Here is a 19,493-nt window from a genome sequence, read left to right as displayed (position 1 = left end):
CCTTTGGATTCGCAGACCAATGCTCAATCAATCCACTGAGCCACACCAGCCAGGGCAGTTTTTGTTTTATATGGGGTGGTCACAGAAGGTTTCTCTGATAAAATGGCATTTTGAGCAGAGCCCTGAAGGAAATGAGGGAGCAAGTTTGTGGCTATCTGGCAGAAGAATATTCCAGGAGAGGGAACAGAGTTCTGGGTATTTTAAAACATAAGGTAGCCAAAAGAGCTCTTCTGTTCTCCCTCCCTTCTTTCTTTCTTTTTAAAGCTCTGTGGAAATAAAGATTATTTCAAGTGGGCTGAGTGCAGAGGTACATTTAACATCATCAGTGCAACTGAAAAGATTCCTCTCTTCTAAAGCTGCGTTGGAAGGGTTCATCTCCTCCCAGACTTGAGCTGGAAGCTCCAACTGTGGCCCTGATAATGGTTAATACTGATGGCATTGCAAGTCTTCATCAACCATCTTACAAATATTGAAATATTTGCTGTTGGGAGCAAGAAAACAATGACCAAATAGCACCAACACCAATTACTACCAAAGGAAATTCAAATTACATAAGTATATCCAAATTCATAAAACAATAACTATTTGAATTAACCAGAAAAATGAACTTAACCTCAAGCAGTGGAACTGGAGGTGCAGGTTTCTCTCTTTCTTTTCTTTTTCTTGGTATCTATTTTATTTTTAAAAATATTTTATTTTTAGAGGGGGGGGGAGGGAGGGAGAAAGAGGGGAAGAAAAAACATCAACTGGTTGCCTCTTGCACACTCCCAACTAAGGACCTCACCGCAACCCAGGCATGTGCCCTGACTGATAGAACCGGCAACCCTCTGGTTTACAGGCCGGCATTCGGCCAGGGCTTGATATCTAATTTTAGATAGTACCTGCACACTCTTACCCAGGTAATCCGGTGTTGAATCTGAAAATGACCTGGAGTAAAGGGCCTGCCTCTGGTCTAAAGAACAGAAAGGCTCAGTAGCCCTTTATAAATAGATAAGCTATAGAAACATAATCAGAAGAATGATTGCCAGAAATTCTGAATTTAACATTTTTATTCCCTTTTGTGAGGTACAACTTCACAACCAACATTCACAATTAAAACACCACCATGAAAAAAAGAAGTGAAGATTACTGTTCAGTTTTAGAAAAGCAAAAACTAAGTTAGATAATAATTAAGATTGTGGCTTAGTGAAGTTTCTGGTCTAGTGATATATGAATGTGAAGAATACATTTTCTTATGTCTTTTCTCTGATCTCATTCTTATCAGTAAATGATAAATCACAAGTTAAAAACTTACTTTATATGAATCTTTTAAAAAAGATTTTATTTATTTTTAGGGAAAGGGGAAGTGAGGAAGAAAGAGAGGGAGAGGAACAGGGATCGAGGCAACTGGGGGCCAAATCCACAAGCTAGGCATGTGTCCCAACTGGGATCAAACTGGCAACCTTTCCCTTTGCAGAAAGATGCTCAACCAACTGAGCCTCATTGGTCAGGGCACTTCATATGAGTCTTTTACCTCGTATCCTGAAACAAATAGTGCCAACCTCCAAAAAATGAGAAAAAATGTCTTAGGTAGTCCATTATCTAGACAATAGAAGCCCCATTTCCCAAAATGCTCTGGGTTGTAGGACAGGGGCTTGGGGAGGAAAACCAAAGGCTACTTCGTATTAGAGAGAGGAAGACATATTCAATTTTAACTTGGTTTTGTGAGTAAGACAGGTGATATCAATGCAAAAATGAGCAGAAGTTGTGTGGATTCACATCATCCATAATCTTTCCCACCTGGCAACAAAGGGTAAAGTCTGGCCACACTCTGACCCATCCCAATCATTTTAAGTAAAGTTAACCCAGGGCCATTGCATTATATCTAATCCTTTTATCTAATCCACTGTCAGTATGGAGATACTAACTTGTTCAAGCATAGAGGCAAAGTGACAGCTGCTCCTCTCAATAAATTTCAAAAAGAAACCACCACCATGACCACCACCACCACCACCATAAAAACAAAAAGATTACCGCATTAGCACTCAGTCACTTGTTTCATTTGTCCACATGTCCTCTGTCAATCCATTAACCATTATAGAAAAATTATTTATGTAATACTCCCTACTCTCTGGTAGATCACTGTAATACCCAGCACCCCCTCCAAGAATTCCTGCCCCTTTCTTCAACTCTCAGCAGTCTTGAATTACACATGCTTTTAAGAAAGACCTTTATTAGATGAATTCCCAGAGAAGCCCATGCTTCTAAATATGTATATTGACCACTTTTGTAGTCAGTCAAGTCACAAGAAAATCTTGACAACTTGAAGGTTCAAAGAAGGATCTAAATGTAGCCCCCCACGGCAAAACTGTTTACTAAAACAGAAGCTTATTGAAAAAAAAAAAATTAGCCACCTTCAAGCAGAGCAACTATTTCTCTCTCCCTAACACCTCTATTTAAACCTTAATGATTAAAACAAACCAAAAAAGGTACAAATTTGGAATATAGTTAACTCTCCCATCAATTTTATTCTAAGGCTCTATTCGGCTTAGAAATATGGATATATATAAAATACATATAATTTATATATAGTATATACACGCACGCACACACATACACACACACACACACAAATTCTTCCCATCCCCAACCAAAATCCACATTAAAAAGAGGAAAAAGTTCTACAAGGCAGGAGGGACAGACCATCTACCTGTATACTCCAAAAAATAACCCAGAATATGTCTTAACAGGCTCTTCAATCTCTCTCTCAGTATATGTATGTGTGTATGTGAACAGTGTGTGTGCACGTACAACATTTGATAATCTCTAACATCTGTTAATGGAAAGGAACCATATCAATCAGTTACTATTTACTGAGTACTCATCAACTAGTTCTCTCCAAGGCTCCTTCCATAATAAGTGATTAATTATTCTCCAGTAAATGGCATGCCTGTCTAATTAACAGTACAGACTATGATAGAAAAACCAGATGGCTCTCTAGCCTAGATCAATAATAGCAGAAAGACTATAATTTAACATTTAAATCCAGCACAGATCTTATTTCTCCCTGACCTTTTGTCAGAGGGTAAAAAAGGTGATTGAACAATTTCCTGATGTGTGCTCTAGAGACTATTTCCAGAAAAAGGTTTACCAATGGGTATATAAAATGCTTTTAATCATGTCATTTATACCCACTGCCTGCCACAAATACCATCCAAAGCAATCAGGGAAGTTTCTCTTTGGAAATGGCCAAAACCATAGATACTATTTGTGGTAGGAAAAAAAATAATTCCACTGACTCCCAATGAAAGCACACAAATATGTTTACCCATAAGATTAACACAATTTTTTGCTTATGAAGTTACATGATTCTTGCTTCTTCAAAACGTTTGCCATTTCAGTTCCATTAGGCTCCTGGAATTCTTTCATTTATTAAAATAACTAATCTTTATGGGTTCTGAGTAGGAAAAATTCTATTAATAATGAACTACTCCATTAAAGACAGCCAATAATAGTCAAATAATCAGTAAGGGAAAAAAAATTTAATGCTCTAAATCTCCAACAGCTGCTTGTATCAAGGTAGCTTGCATTACTTAAAGATGAATCTTTATTTGGCAAAACTCTTTTGGAAACCTTGGCAAGAAAACAAAAGGCGTTCAGCCTTTTTCCAGTCTCCTCGTAGGCCTCAGCTTTTGTATGTGGGAAGTGGGGAGTGGGAAGTGGGGAGATGGTATCATTCCTTCCGGTCTTCACATGAGTATTCACATTTTTCATTCAAGCAAAGGGGTCTACCATTCAGAGGAAGAAATATTACTTATCTTTTTTGAAGATACCTGAGAAAAGGGCAAAGCGACCTAAAGTAAAATCTCTAAGGAGGATGGGGCAGGTAGAGCAGGAAAGGTTCTGTTCCCCTTCATTAATACCTACTAGGAATTCTTAGTAAAGCCCAGGCTCCTTGCCAGGAACTAGAGATTAAAGGAGAACTGCCATGTTGTACTACCAGATCTTATCAATTCCGTTTGTTCCCAAAAAGAAATCAGGTGCCTAGTGTTCCTTTCCAGCTGAACAGTTATAAACCAGACCATGTCAAGTAGGCCTGCATAGACTTCAAAACATTTTAAGCTTTCTAAGTTCTAAAACTGTATCAGCAAATGGACTAGAAGATGATAAAATCCATGGGTAAAACCTTAATTCAGGATTCCTAATACCTGAAACCCCTAGGCTTCAGAAATTCCATAAACTCCTTACTACTATATGCAAAACTATGTGTATATGTACATTTTTCTGAAATGAATGTTTACAGCTTTCAAACTTTCAAAGAGGCTTGGGATTCAAAAAGAGTTATAAATGATTGATTTAATAAAAAAGTTATTTTCATTCTACCTTCTCTTTATAAAATACAGTCTCCTAAAATATTCACCTCAACAATACATAAAAGGATTCCTCTGCCACAATTCTGTATTCAGCTCTTCCTCACCAGCCCGTAAAGAGGCAATCACCACTTAATCAGTACAGCACAGGTAGTAGCATGCCCATGAGGAAGAGGGTACAATCACAGGCAAGAGGCTGAGTCTAGTCCTGTTTCTGCTACTGATTGGATCTGCCATTTCAAATTACTCTAGGCCTCCGTATCACATGCAGATAAAACCTGTCCAACTAAACCCAAAGGTCACTGGCGGCATTAATATAAAAGTAAGTGCTTTAGAAGCTAAAGGGTTAAAAATACATGACATAAAAGAAAGGTAAGGAGAAGAAAAATTAGACTAAAGTCATAAAGCAAGTCATAGGATGGAAACTAAGAGTTGAATTTCCCCCTATTAAAAGTGTGTCTCTGCCCTGGATGGAGTGTCACCATCAACACCAAAAGGCTGCGGTGTGATTCTGGGTCGGGTGCATACCTAGTTGCGGGCTGACCTCCAGCAGGGGTGCCTGCAGGCCGCGATCAACTGATGTTTCTCTCTCATATGGATGTTTCTCTCTTACATGGATGTTTTTTGCTCTCTCTCTCCCTTCCTCTTTCTCTCAAATCAATAAACATATCCTCAGGTAAGGATTAAAAAAAAAGTGTGCCTTTATTTCAGATGAAGTACATATGGATTGCCTGGCCCCCAAGTGAGGTTAACAAGGACTGTATGGAATTATAAAAAAAGTAGTTATAATTTTATAAGGTGCTTCACCGGCCTGGAGCATACTTACTGGAGAATTCCTGAACCACTGCTATACCCATATAATGTCAACACAGAGAGGTTGAATGGTGATGTAATGTCTGAGGCTAGGCCATGTATTCAAGGTCTTTTTTTTTGGGGGGGGGATTCGGGTATAAGTCAGCTCTTTTCTCCAGGGAATGAGATAGAATGATTTAATTATCAAGATTTCAGAGGCCTTGACATCAAGTTCAAAAGACCTGTGTAAAGCAATCCAAGTGCTCAGATACCAGTGCTCAGCCCTTTCAAGAAAATTTTATTACATTTTTCCATTCCTGTCAGCAAGCTGTAGGGACAGGCATTCAATAAGACTAAAGGCAGGTATTAGAGGAAACTAAAGCAAGAGAAAATTTTAAAATTACCACGCTGTCCATTTCCAGGCAATGCATACCTGTTAGCCTGAAGTACTTAGTTCCCAGAAGACAGAGCTGCTCTGCTGGCCTCTCATAATCTAGGACAGGTGCCATTTAAAGAATTGTGAAAGAAAGGCGACAAAAGCCGAATGCTGTCTTACAAGTGTGTACCAGAAAAGCTAGCAGGTGGAAAAATTGGCCTTCTTTTTTTAATCCTGTTAAGAGATTGGCTCACTGAGCAACAGGGAAGGGAGTGTGAAGCTTGAGAAAAAAGAATGCACCCAGTCAGACTTCAGGGAGAAAACAAGAGATGGCAAAGGTACATAAATAAATACATACATCTAAGTATGACAGGAAAGGAGAACCTTTGGGTTCACACAGGCTCGAGAGAGAAGAATGCTCTTTTACCGCAAGATTCCTCACTATGCTCTCCAAGACTGTAAGGTGGGCTGGCTAAAAAAGAGAAAAGCTCAAGGCTTTGGGGTGGGGGATGCTAATTGTTTCTGTTTATGTCCAGCCAATCTCATGTCCTTTAAGCTACCTTATTTCATGAAAGAAGTTATTAAACTTGAATAATAAAAAAATTATACTAGAAATAAACCAACCATGCATTTTTAGCCAAAAGTGAGGAAGACATTGTACATATTTAGGGCTTGAAATAAAATTCTCAAACAGGGTACTGTCTGGCAGTCATGAATGTCTACCATAGTAGCTGGCACACAGTAGATGCTCAGTAAATATCTGCTTTCTTATTTTAAAAGACTATGGTGGTGGTGGGAGCATGTAGTTAGAAAGGTTTTAGTAGGAGACAGAAGCAAAGAACTTATCTCCACTCATCTATGAATTAGTGACAGAGCATGAAGCTAAACACAAGAGAAAAACATCCTGCTGAAGCACAGAAGTTTCAAACTGATGGCTCTTGAGCAAAATAGGTATGGTGATCAGATTTGTTTTATCTATACAATAAAGTATAAATTTGTCGCAATACTTAAAAATCAGGAAACTTTACATACAAATCTTCTAGTTGTCCTTGGCGGGCGGGGCGGGGCGGGGCGGGGGGGGGGAACCCCTGAGGCCTTTAATGGCAACAATGGCCTAAGGCTGAGCCAAAGCTTCAGACAGGAGTCATTTAGATTTAGATGGAGTGGGCTCTCAAGTTGGCCACAGTCTCCACCATTCCCTATTAAGTTTCTAACCCAATTCACTCATTTTTGCCACTTGCCTTGTTACAGCTGGCATTAGGTCATGACTGTATAGTGAAAAGAAGTCTCTATTGAGAGCTCCAAAATCTGGGTTCTAGTCCTGGCTCAGCTACAAACTTGTGTATGTCTTAACTGGTGTGCCTAACCTTTCTGAGTCTCAGTTTTCCCATGTATAAAAGGAAGGTTTATACAAAATGACCTTTAATAGTTTTATAATTAGAATTTATACACAATGGTGGCAATGAGCATGAGGGAGACAAAGTAGGCTCAGCTTATTTCACAATTTTTTTCCTGAGCCCAATTTCTTGAACTGCTCATGCATTTTAAGGCTAATGAATCACCTAGTGAACCCAGGATAACTTAAAATGAAGTACATGTTCTCTGGCAACAGTATCTGGGTCCATTTGTGTAAACTGACAGCCAGAAGACTGTCTCAGATAGATGGGTCACTTAGTGCCTTTCTTGACCATGTTCATTCCTATTATGGAAATTCTCAGATTTCTTTCTAGGATAGTTACCCAGCCTATGACTAAATGAAGACTTCCAGAACACAGGGCCTCGGGCTGTGGGCATTCTCAAAGTATACAAGAACAAGATCAAATATAAAGACCAATATACGGAAAGGCGAGGCTTTGGAATTGGAAAGCAGCAAAAAAGATCCCATCTAGACTAGTCAAAGACTGTACATGTCAGTCCTGCAGATCATATTATAACCATGGCAGCTGCTCCTCTAGCCAAGCGTGGAAAGCCAGAGCCTATAAATCACCTTTGAGAAACACGTTCCAGGAATAAGACATGAAGTTTGGCCTCCTGTGCCACACTTAGAAAGTGTAAGCTCAGTAGATTAATTTCATTGAAAATCCATTATTTAATTCATCCTCCTTAAGCCCCTAGAAGTTGGGCAGGGAAATGGTATTTATTAACCCTGGTTTACAGTTAGAGAAGCCATAGGCCCAGAAAGCTAAAACCCACACATTGAGCAAAGTACTCAAGATTCACTTCAATAAATATTTAGTGTGCCCTCATTGTGTGCCATGCACTGGAGACAAAGCAATGAAAAATTAGCTACATTTCTTAGTCCCCAAGGAGAGAACAACACAGGCAAAAATAAATAGCTGTATTTCCTAGGTTACATAATTTTGATCATGTATATGGGGAATATGAACAGACTTTGAAGACTTTAACTCTAAAACTGATCCAAAGTTTGATTCAATGACTTTGCATCCTCCTTTATCCATAGAAAACTACATACCCTAACCAAAAAGCTGTCTAGTTTGTAGAAGAGGATATATTACCCATAAACTCTTCCCATAGGACAAAAGTCACAAATAACAAATTAGTCAAATCTGAATAGGGAAAATCAAAAGCCATTCAATGTTATCATTGTATAAAACCCAAAAAGCAACCACAACTACAACTTGTCGATGTACATAACCAGGACTATCATAAAACACCTTGTGTGGCTTTGTGAATGGCAATACCTGTCCCAGTGTTTCTGGGGAAAATGGGTAATTATAATTTAGGTCACAGGTTCTGAAAAAAGGGCACTCCGTCCACCCCCTTCATCCCCAGAGGACATGGGGCAAATTTTTGTTTGTCTAAGGGATGACTGGGGGAGATATTACTGCATCTGATAGGAAGAGGCCAGTAGCATCCCTGGATGCTACTAATTATCCTATGATGCACAGGACAATCCTATACAATAAAGAATTATCTGACCAAAATGCTGATAGTGCTGAGGTTAAGAAACAATGGTCTAGATGTTCTGCATATTGGTAGAGCCTTTATTCTGATTCTCTTAAGGACTCTAAGCAGTCAGGTGTTCACTATTAATTAATACAGAAACTGAAAGAAAACACAACATCCATTCTCCTTCAACTTTTTCACCTTTCCCTCAGCCCCTGCGTTTCTGGTAAAAAGCTATACCCCATTACATTTAGTGCCTATTCTTTGTTGTTCAATGAGAAAGGATCTCATACATGCATGAGGTTGACAAAAGATGAATAACCAATAAAAGCAAAGAAGAAAGGAAAGAAGGGAGACAGAAGAAGGAGGTACTTCTCTCTTACTATTGCCATAGGTAAATGAAACTAAATCAATCCTTCTACCAAGTAGACAGTTACAATGATCTGTTCTATCATGAGTCTGATCATCTGTAGAAACTGCTTCTTCCCACCCAAGAAACAAATCGCCTATAAAAACAAAGTAATTAGCATTGTGGCCTCTTCAAGGAGACAATGCTTATACAGCTGAGGCCACCTAGTGGTCTCGAGTGTGGATTGCAGCTAAATAGGCCCCAGGATTCCAACTTGAAAGTAAATTCTGAATTCGGATATATAGTCTCTCTATTGAAAAAAAGGGGAAATCCCTAGCCTGGGCAACTTAAAAGTAATTCTCAATTTATTTCACATCCAATTCAATTCAGTGAGCATTTACTGTGCTCCTACTACATATACTAATCTTTAAGCTATGACTTTGGGAAGCCCTTAGCAACACCAATCTAGGAAGAAAAATTCTAGCTACAGCCGTCAAAAAGCAGGGACTTCACAGGTATTCAAAGAACTGTTTCTTTTATGCCCCAGGCCCACAAATAACTTTAAAGAGATGAAGTACAGCATATGAGAGTTACATGTCAAAATTTGACACAGTTGAGGAACCCAAAGAGAACACTAAACATTAGCAGGAGAATAAGGTTTTTCTTTTTCCAATTTAAATGTGAAGCTGCAATAAGATTTGTTGTGTTTGAGGGCAACAAAAATCTATTTGTTTATTTGATCAATCCTTCTTTATATTTGTCTTTATTCGGCTTGATTACTCAGACCAATCCATTGGTCCACTCACTGACACCCACTTCAGAATTTCTATGGCCAAGACAGACAGTCAAGAATACAAGCATGTTTTTAAACTGCCAGCTCCAAGTCACTGTCAGTATCTCGAGTCCCAGTGAGACTGTGAAAAGGCTGGAAACTCACAGCTTGGGTTCTCCTTCCCAGTTGTGATGCTGGCAATAAAAAGAAAAAGTCAGCATCTGGCTTCCTCTCAAACAAAGCCACTCAGCCCATTTCATCCAAGAAAAAGATGCCATCCCAAGGGGCCATTCAAGATATATGTCTCCTGGATGATATTAATATTTAGGGTGTTTCATTCATCACTGAATTATACTGATATTTTTTTAAAGTCTCCTTTTTTGGCAGGCTAATTTTCCATGGACTTCCTCCTGTCTTTTGAAATGACACATTCTTAGAATCTTAAAATCTGTTCACAGACTTGGCAGAGTTAGGTTGCTCAGAACCATACTGGGGCCAGCCATGGTTTAAGGCATGTGCCTCATATTACTCAGTGGCAGCTCCGATGAAGAAACTCACTATTAAGCCAGAATATCCCTAGACACTGTTTCCCCTCAATTGTTTCTCTCTGACATGATGCTAAAGAGGAATAAAGACCAGTACAGAAACAGTAATCTGAGAAGAAAGCAAGAGTGTGGGCTGCAGGGGGCAGAAGACACTTACCTGGTCACGATCTCCTGCAAAACAGCAGCTTTTCATGGTACAAGAGTTGAAGTAGCCCTGATTGTCAAACTGGAACACAGGCAGGCGGGAGTGGATGTCATAGAGCACAGGGGGCAGGCGACGCCTCAGCGCCAAGAGCTGTGTCCCATTGCTATTGAATCGCACACTCATGGCACTTTGAAGTGACAGGTTGCCACCATAGCGCAGGAGAGAACTAGAAGGCAGAAACACAGGCATCAGACATGAAACAGGCTGGACAAGAGTCTGCAAAACGCACAAAACACACTGCACTTATTTCTTCCCAACATGTGCCCAGGTTCCTATCCAAGCTTGTACATATGAATTTCAGCAGAAAGATATTTCTATGCAGTGGGCTTAAAGCAATAATGAGGGATAGGAGTGGCTCCTGGATTACATTAAAGCAAGTGATTTAACCTGCCAGTTCCCCTCTTCAATCTCCAAAAGGTGAATTACCAGTAAATCTACAGGATAACTTAAGCATCTTGAAAGAAAAGACATATTAAAATGATTCATTTTTTCATTTACCCAAGCTAACTACAGAATCAAATAGATTTTCTGTCAAGACCCTGGGAGGTGAGCCATGTCAACACTAACTAGCTAATCACAGATGGTATTTAAGGGACATATTCACCATTTGTATTAGAGATATAAGAACCATTAGAAAGAATAGATACTTTATAGTTAATTCTGAATATTTTTCAATAATAATCACTTTTTTGTCTTTATTTTTCAGTTTTTCATCTGTTCACAGAAAATTTTTATATCCCATGGCATGACTCAAGAATATTAAAGAAAAAATTTTAATTAAATGCAGAGCAAGTAGTTACAACAACTGGAAAAACAAGATGGCCTGTTTCCTTTACCACATGTGTAACTGAATTCTGCTTTGGGGACTTTATACTAAGAACTGGAGACACTATTTTTCAGTCATCTCAAAAGCAATTATTTGGGGCTTGAAAATATGTCCTATGAAGAGTCTAAAAAATACTCTCAAAGGAAATTTAATATTGAAAGGAGATAACACATTTTCTTTTCTTTTTCATAAGAGAGTGATGGGGAAAACTGAGGGAAAGGAGCCTCTGAAATCACGTGCAACTGCAGCTGCCAACCTGGTCTGGTCATGAAACAGACTGTACCACCACTAGCTAGTCAGTCCTGTGTCCCCCAAAACAGTCTTCTCACCAGAGGGAAAAATACTCTGGTACTACAGCTATGTGTGGAAACAAGTTTTGGGCAAACAGACTTTAACTCTTATGATTGGAATGGCAGAAGAGAGAGAATAATCCCTGCAGAGAAATGTTCTTATAATGATCCTAAACACAGGCCAGTCACTCACATACAAAGAATGAATGACGGGGCTGTTCGAGCCCAGGCATTTCCTTTACAGGGTGCCCTCGCTGCTGCAGGCATGTGGTGTTATCTAAACACGGAGCTCAAAAACAATGAGGCTTTCAATCCAAGAACAGCATGGAGTGTGCAAATAAACCAGCATCTGTAGAACTGAAGAGGAGTTTGGGGTGGAAAACAAGACTCAGCAAAAAGAAACTCTGGCCAGCCCCATTCGCCATTGCAGCAGGGGTCTGCATCAGCTCAGGCATCCCTGACAGGAGAGCTGGGGCCTCTGGCAAACGCCCCATTAACAGGAATTTCCTCTGCAGATTCTAGTCAGGTCTGTAGGAGTCTGTCCGGAACAGAAATCTGGGCCCATCCCATCCCCAGCCAAGCTCCTGGACCTATGTTTGCAATCTGGCCAGTCTACAGGGGTCTCCAGGAGAGTCACTAACTTTTTTCTCACCTATGCTTCTGGGCAGGGCACTCCCATTTCTCACACAGAGAGGGTAGATAAATAGAAATCTTGCTCCTAGAGTGTTTAGGGGTACTATCTAAAGAGTAGCAGGTACTAAAACTGAATACTTCATGTCTGGGTACAAAATTCAATTCCTTCCACAGGGATGAAATGATGCCAGAAATCCAGAAAGTAAGCTATGTTAATTGTAATTTCTAGGCAGGGGTTCTGCAGCCTGCTTCTCTTGGTTAAGAATGGTAAGCATAACCTAGTTCATCAGAAAGACTTAGAAGCAGTTTGCCCTCAGTCACAATATAATGCCAAAGATCCTGCAGTTTACTGTTCTAAGTGTGATGGGCATGAAGTATAAGTGTAAGGGGCGCAACTGGGACTTTTAAAAAAATGTAGATTCTCAGGATCCACCCCCAAAGATTCTTTTTTTTGTTCTCTTTTTCTTTATTCTCCCTTTTAAAAAAGGATGTAACAAATATATTATCCTTTTAGAAAACCTTCTTAGTTTTTTTAATTTTATTTTGAAAAGTTTTATCATTGACACTATTACAGACATCCCCCATTCCCCTCAACTTTGCCCCTCACCACCCAGCGCCCCACCTATGCCTTCACCACATTGTTGTCTGTGTCCACTGACTGTGCATATGTGCACGTATGTCCTTTAGCTAATCTCTTCCAGTGATCCTACCCCCGTCCTCTCTGAGATCTGCTAGTCTGTTCCATGTACCCATGCCTCTGGCTTTATTTTGTCCGTCAGTTTTTTGTGTTCATTAGATTCCACACATGAGTGAGATCATATGGTATTTGTCTTTCTCTGATTGGGTTATTTCTCTTAGTATTAATACTCTCCAGGTCCATCCATGCTGTCACAAAGGGTAAGAGGTTCTTCTTTTTTTTACAGCCGTGTAGTATTTCATTGTGTGAATGTACCACAGCTCTTTTATCCTCTCATCTACTGATGGACACTTGGGCAGTTTCCAGATCTCGGCTGTTGTAAATAACACTGCTATGAACATACAGGTGCATATATTCTTTCTGATTGGTGTTTTACCCCAGATACTCTAAATCAGCAATTTTCAACTTTTTTTTTTTAATCTTTTTAAAATCCTCACCTGAGGACATGCTTATTGATTTTAGAGAGAGGGGAGGAAGGGAGAGAAACATCAATTCCAGAAACATTGACTGGTTGTTTCTCCTCTGCGCCAACAGGGGACTAAACCTGCAACCTACACATGTGCCCTGACTGGAAACAAACCTGTGACCTTTCAGTTTACAGGATGACACTCCACCCAACTGAGCCACACCAGCCAGGGCAATTCTCAACCTTTTTCATCTCGTGGCACACACAAACTAATTACTAAAATTCTGTGGCACACCACAAAATATATTTTTTGCCAATCTGACCAAAAAACAGGTATTTTCATCGGTTTACAAAAAAAAAAGATAGTAATTACCTATCATTTCTGTGCTAAAGTGTCTTTTTAAAAAATCAGGTCCCTGTACTTGTATATAAGGATTTCTAGTAGCAAGAATTAACCAATCAAATGCTACCTTATTATGCTATGTGACCAACAGTATACAACTTTATTGTATGAACTATTGTATTTATGTTTCAAAACAGGGCATTCATACTGGAGGGTTATTCTTGTGTTGGCTATTGCCGTTTTTTTAACTTGATAATTTAAGGGAAAAGAGGTCAGTGGCTCTGACTAAACAGTCATGTAGGTATTGCATGTTTTAAAAATTCTTGCAGCACACTGGTTGAAAATCAGTGTTCTAATTTAATATTGAAAGTGGGCCCAGGAATCTGAATTTAACAAGCAACCCAAATTAATTCTGATGAATGTGACTTTCAAACAACTTCAAGAAACATGGTTCCATTTTGGAATTCTGGGGCAGAGGAAGTGGGGGAGTTGGGGAGAAAGCCAGCTGGAGAGGAAGAAGATTACAGAGACTCAATGAAAAGCCAACCACGATATATGGCACTTTTACAGCCCCATGTCTATTAACATAAAGATCTCTAACTTCTTTTAAGATTAGAGTTCCAATCCACCAACAATGCCTGAAATGGTTTTTTCCTGTGCGCCACACATTCCCTGAAGGAGAAGTTGTTTCTCATTTCCTCTTAGAGAACTGAGAATACTTGAATGTAACAAGAATGTCTCAATCCTGGCTTACTTTCTGGGCTCTGATCTTGCTAATAGAGATGCCACTATCTCCACTCCTTTAGAGAAATGGCCATCATTACACACCCAAATGAAATAAGTAGTATCATGAAAGGGCTAATAACAAGTTAAAGTATGATCAAGTCAAAAAAAACCTATAAAAAAATCAAAGCAATAAATCCATCCCCAACCTATCTTCAACCAAGGATTTTTCATAAAATGCAGTAAGAATGGGGTAGGAGATGATCCAAGGGTCAGCATGCAAGAGACCTAGGATGAAAAGCCAGAAAACCCTGAACATCAGAAAGATATTCTCCACTGGTGTGGTTTCCTGGTTTTTGCCCCCTCCAACCCCAATACTCAACTAAGTAAAAAGATCATTTTAAAAAGTACTGACCAAGGCTAAAGCGTTGGAACAGAAGATAAACAAGTTGGGGTTGTTCCCAAGGAAAGTGCCTAGGAATATCCTGTCCAGCAGAACAAGAGAGAACATCCATAAAGGTTCCCAGATCAGGCTCCACTAACCTAGATTTCCATACATCCATGATTAAGTAATATTCATCTGATGGTGCTAATAAGATTTTCCAAAGCCCACTGGCATATATTTTCCCCTCACTTCTATGTGAAAGTTTCATAAGACCTATAAAATGCTTGGAGACATGGCACTGCTATTCCAAATCACAGACATCAGAGTTGGTATCATACAACCAGAGAGGCAACATCAAGGTCTACAGCAGGAGGAAAATCTCTCCTCTTCAGCTTCTACTTTAGGACAAGATAACCTATAAGGAATACCAATCATTTTGTACTTCCTAGAACACAATCCATAGAAGGAGGAATCCTAGATGATATTAGAATTAGGTAAAAAGTAAAGAAGTGCACGGAGTCTCAGCTCATACCAGTTCCATTAAAGTGTGTTCAGGGTCCCATTAATCTCTTAAGCATTTCTTTGATACAACTAGGAAGGAGAAGAAACTGAGCCTTCTCTCTTTTTTTTTTTTTCTAATACAATCTTCAGTTCCAAGATTTAGAAACTTTTCTAGAGGAAAGAACTGTTGGGCAACCACTGTGAGAATGACACACTGAGATCTGAGACTAAACAAACCTACTTTCCCTAGAAAATGATTCACTGCCAAGCCTCTCTGGTTTGAAATATAGACATAGGTTCAGTGTACACGGGAAAACTTCCTTCCCTTTTTGAACATCCAGCAATTTAAGTTTGACTAAAGTCAGCAGAGGCCTTGACTAAATTTCTGAGAAAGAGATCTTTAGATAATCAAATGGCATATCCAGTCCCTCCACAAAGCAACATGGATGACAGGCATGTCACCTTCCAGAACAGGGACATATCCAGAGTTGAAGACCTAGAGTCCAAGTTTTTGCCTTTGTTTCAGAATACCAAAAGCCATGCAGAACTAATCAAGATCTCAAAATGAACAAAGAGGCAGTGCCATACCAGATTTGTTTTAGAACGCTAGTGAATTTTCCACAGAAGTAGGAACTCAACATTTGTCATCTCAGTTAATCAGATGGACTGGCTTATTCAAAACACCCCTTCACTCCAAGCTGCACAAGACAGAAGTTCCCTAAGCAGCCATTTAAATCTTCATCTTAAAACTATTCTTGGTTCTACCTTCTGAAAGATGTTACAAAGCATCACAGTGTGTACAGGACCTCACAGTGTATAAAACTGGGGAGGGAGAGTACAGTAAATAATACTTGGCAGGAGGAAGAAAAAAGCCAAGAGGAAAGAGGGAGATGCCAGTTACTACAGCAACAGTTAACACTGCAGAAGAAGGGGGTGGGTATATATGCAGGTAAACAGTCCCTGGCGAAAGGGGAAGAAACTGGGGTGAGTGTGCTCACTATTAGGGTACAAGGACACAAAGCTAAAAAAATATAAAAGAAGAAAGGGGCAAACTCTGGGAAAAAAATCCTAAGCAAAAGAGGATCTGAAAACAAAAATCACCATTTGGTACCTTCTATTAAGAACTCTTATACAAAAACAAGAGAGGAGGGGAATATAAAGTAAAAGGGAGAGATGGCCAAACTGTTGACCGATGAGACATGATTACAGGAAGACAGCCTGTTTCATACAGGAGCCACTCACTGAGAATGTGTCCAAAAACCAAAGCCACCTCTAGCTGGCAGTAAATAAATGTCTTAGAATAATGCCTTTCAAACCTTGCTATAGTAATCATTTATAAATACATTTTATACTTCATCCCAATATACCTGCACTTACTTAACACAGATTCATTAAACAATATTTACCACCTACCATAAAGCAATGCATTGATTTTCTATTCTGTATTTATTATATAATAGATACTTGTTCTATCTAAACTGATTTCATAACTCACTGGATCACTGAAAGAGCTTCCTGCCTTGTCTCCATGCTTCCACTCTCAGACTCATGTTTCCGTTTATCCTGAACTAAACAGCCAGAGGGATGCTGAACCATAGACAGATCACGTCATTACTTTGTTGAAAATCCTCACGTGGCTCCCTCATTTCAAGCAGAGTGAAAACCAAATTCCTTACAATGACAATAAGGCCTTAGACAATCCCTCATGTATTTAACTCTACCTCCCAGAGCTTACCTTATTCTGCTGCAACAACATGATGCCTCCCTACTGTTCCAAAAACACATCAGGCATGCTTCTCCTTCAGGGCCGTTGCACTTGCATATTTCTGTGGCCCTGAGGGTCCTCCCCAGAAATGAGCATGAATTATCCACTTACCTCTTAATTCTCAATACCCTTTGCAAAAATGCAACTTCCCCAATACTCCCGAATCTCCCTTGCCTGCTTTATTTTTCTCTATTACATGAATCACCATCTTACATATCACATATTTGTTTCTTCTTTTTCCTCTCCCACTAGACTATAATAAACTTTTGTATCTTTTCCCTGTGTATCCCAAGTGGTCAAACAGCGCTAGACACATAATAGGAATTCAATAAATAGTTGTTGAATTCATGATCTAATGGATCATGAGCAGCAGTTTGAAAGAAATACCCTGACTTAGAACATTTAAAAAACAAATCAAACAAACAAACAAAACAAAAAGAGCAGGCTCTACCAAGATCCATAGGGCTCCTGACATCTGCCTACAAAACCTAGCCTTGAGAGGCAAGCAGCAGAGCAGCACAGATCAGAGAAACAGCAGGAGGCTTGGAGATCCAATGTCCTCTTTCACAGGCAAAGAACCATGGCTCAAAAAGTAAAATGATTTGTCAATGACCACCCAGGTCTCCACCTCTTCCTGTGACACTGCTATACATCCTTCAAGTGAGTTAAATTCATGTCTACCTGCTAATAAGCAGCCAATAAAAAGGAGTTTGGTAAACAGGATCCTTAAAAGCAACCAGTGAATTTCCTAGGTTTTGAATACATGCTCTACCCAATTATATTTTAAAAGAAATAGTGATAAACATTTGGACTGATGGATGTACTAAGACCAACAAGATATATTAATTAGAGCATAGGGTTTAAGTATTTTTTACTTTTTTTAAATATCTTTCATTTTATTTACAAGTTTTTCTAAATGAACATGAACTTCTATAATCAGAAGAAATTTTGTTATTTTAAAAAGCCATTTCAGCCCTGGCTGGTGCAGCTCAGTGGACTGAGAACTGGCATGTAAACCAAAGGGTCGCCAGTTCTATTCCCAGTCAGGGCACATGCCTTGGTTGAGAGCCAGGTCCCCAGTAGGGGATGTGTGAGAGGCAACCACACATTGATGTTTCTCTCCCCCTCTTTCTCCCTCCCTTCCCCTCTGTCTAAAAATAAATAAATAAAAATCTTAAAAAAAGAAAAAGAAAAGGAAAGCAGCCATTTCACACATACTTCCTCTTTAACTAGGGACCACAGAAGATAGCTCTGAGAAAACAGTGAGAGGAGGGAATTTAAAGACCCTCTTAATGGAAACTTGTAATAACATCTTACCCCAGAGAATTCTGGTGCAGTGCTAAATCTGAAATTAAATCATTACTTTAAATTCACATAATGATAATCAAATCAAAATTTTCCAAGGACTCTGAGAATGTCAGTGTTCCTCACCATCCTTCTCAATGAGGGCAAGTAATACCCCTCCTTTTACAGGTTTTGAAGTACGAAACAGGCCTTGATTAGCAATGGATACGGTCACCAGGTTAGGTCTGAAACTACACTCAGTTTGATCTACCACCTCACTTCCAAAGTACTCATAGATAAATGGCAAAGTTGTATTATTTAAAAAAAAAAAAAAAAAAGATTCAAAACACAAAGTATTTTATGCAGAATCCAGAAACATTAGCAATGTTCTTAGAAAATCTTCCATACATAGGTAAATTCATGGGTAAAAGAAGCCAAGAGTACTGAGAGTGTACAAAAAAATCTCTATCTAAAATATGTGACTAATAATAGATAAAACGTAAGTGGTCAAACCTGTGATTACAAAATAAAAAGTTCAAACTATGTCTTCACTGAAGGAATTATATCACTATAGATATCCTGGAAGAAGCAACAAGTTCTTCATTAAATTTAATATCTAAAATGTTTGTATGTACATTCTATTGTCTAATCCTTAAAATGATCCTATGAGGTAGATAGTGGGGTTAACATTATTGTCATTTCACAATGCAAGAGACCATGGTCCTACACAGTTGAATGGCCTGGCACTGACTACACAATAGATAAGCCTCAGAAACAGGACTAGCAAGCTTTTTTCTGCTCTTTGGTTCAACAAGGTTAGACAGAATACACCGTGGAGGTGGATTATTCCACCCAACAAAGAGAAGCGCATCAGATGACAATGCATCAGGGCCAGAAGGACTCCAGTTATTCACTTTACACACCTCCCTGTAGTTCAGTAACTCATTTATCCATGCAGGCATTTAATGAATAAACACTTATTGACTACCTGCTAACTATTCTAGGTACTGTGTTAGGCATATGGATTCAAAGATGAAGTAAGATGAAGAAACCGTCATGACTAATGAGGCACAAGAAAACCATCAGTTTCCTTTTATAACATGAAAACTGTTTCTAATAGGGGAACATGTGATGTGAGAGACATGAAAAATATCTACCCTCTACCTGGGAGACAGGAGTGGGAGTGGTCATGCCTTCCTAGAAGAAAAATCTAAGCTGGCTCGTAACAGAGAAAGTCAGAGAGTTGACTAAAATTCTTACCTGGCAAAAGAAACAAGAAAAGTATGGATGTGTTAATAACATATGGATAAATTCCCAACACACAGTGATGAGTAAAAAATTCAAG

The 19,493-nt window shown here is 39.1% G+C and overlaps 1 protein-coding gene across 4 annotated transcripts in view; it reads right to left on the bottom strand.

The window, feature by feature from the left end:
* DCAF5 (DDB1 and CUL4 associated factor 5) overlaps positions 1 to 19,493 on the bottom strand; it is a 99,291-nt gene that overhangs the window by 34,338 nt on the left and 45,460 nt on the right. For 2 of the 4 annotated variants that reach the window (XM_054567377.1, XM_054567374.1), the window contains exons 6-7: positions 10,248 to 10,461; positions 614 to 670 (exon numbers count right to left, since the gene is read on the bottom strand). In XM_054567377.1, coding sequence (XP_054423352.1) covers positions 614 to 670; positions 10,248 to 10,461 — 271 coding nt within the window. The remainder of the gene's footprint in view (positions 1 to 613; positions 671 to 10,247; positions 10,462 to 19,493) is intronic. The other 2 variants (XM_054567375.1, XM_054567376.1) reach the window with 1 other exon arrangement.

Source organism: Pteronotus mesoamericanus, unplaced genomic scaffold (genome assembly GCF_021234165.1).
Source record: "Pteronotus mesoamericanus isolate MK-2021 breed Mesoamerican mustached bat unplaced genomic scaffold, CSHL_Meso_final contig_182, whole genome shotgun sequence".
NCBI lineage: Eukaryota > Metazoa > Chordata > Mammalia > Chiroptera > Mormoopidae > Pteronotus > Pteronotus mesoamericanus.
The sequence above is the reverse complement of the archived record's forward strand: the minus strand, read 5'-3'. Positions and strand labels throughout refer to the sequence as shown.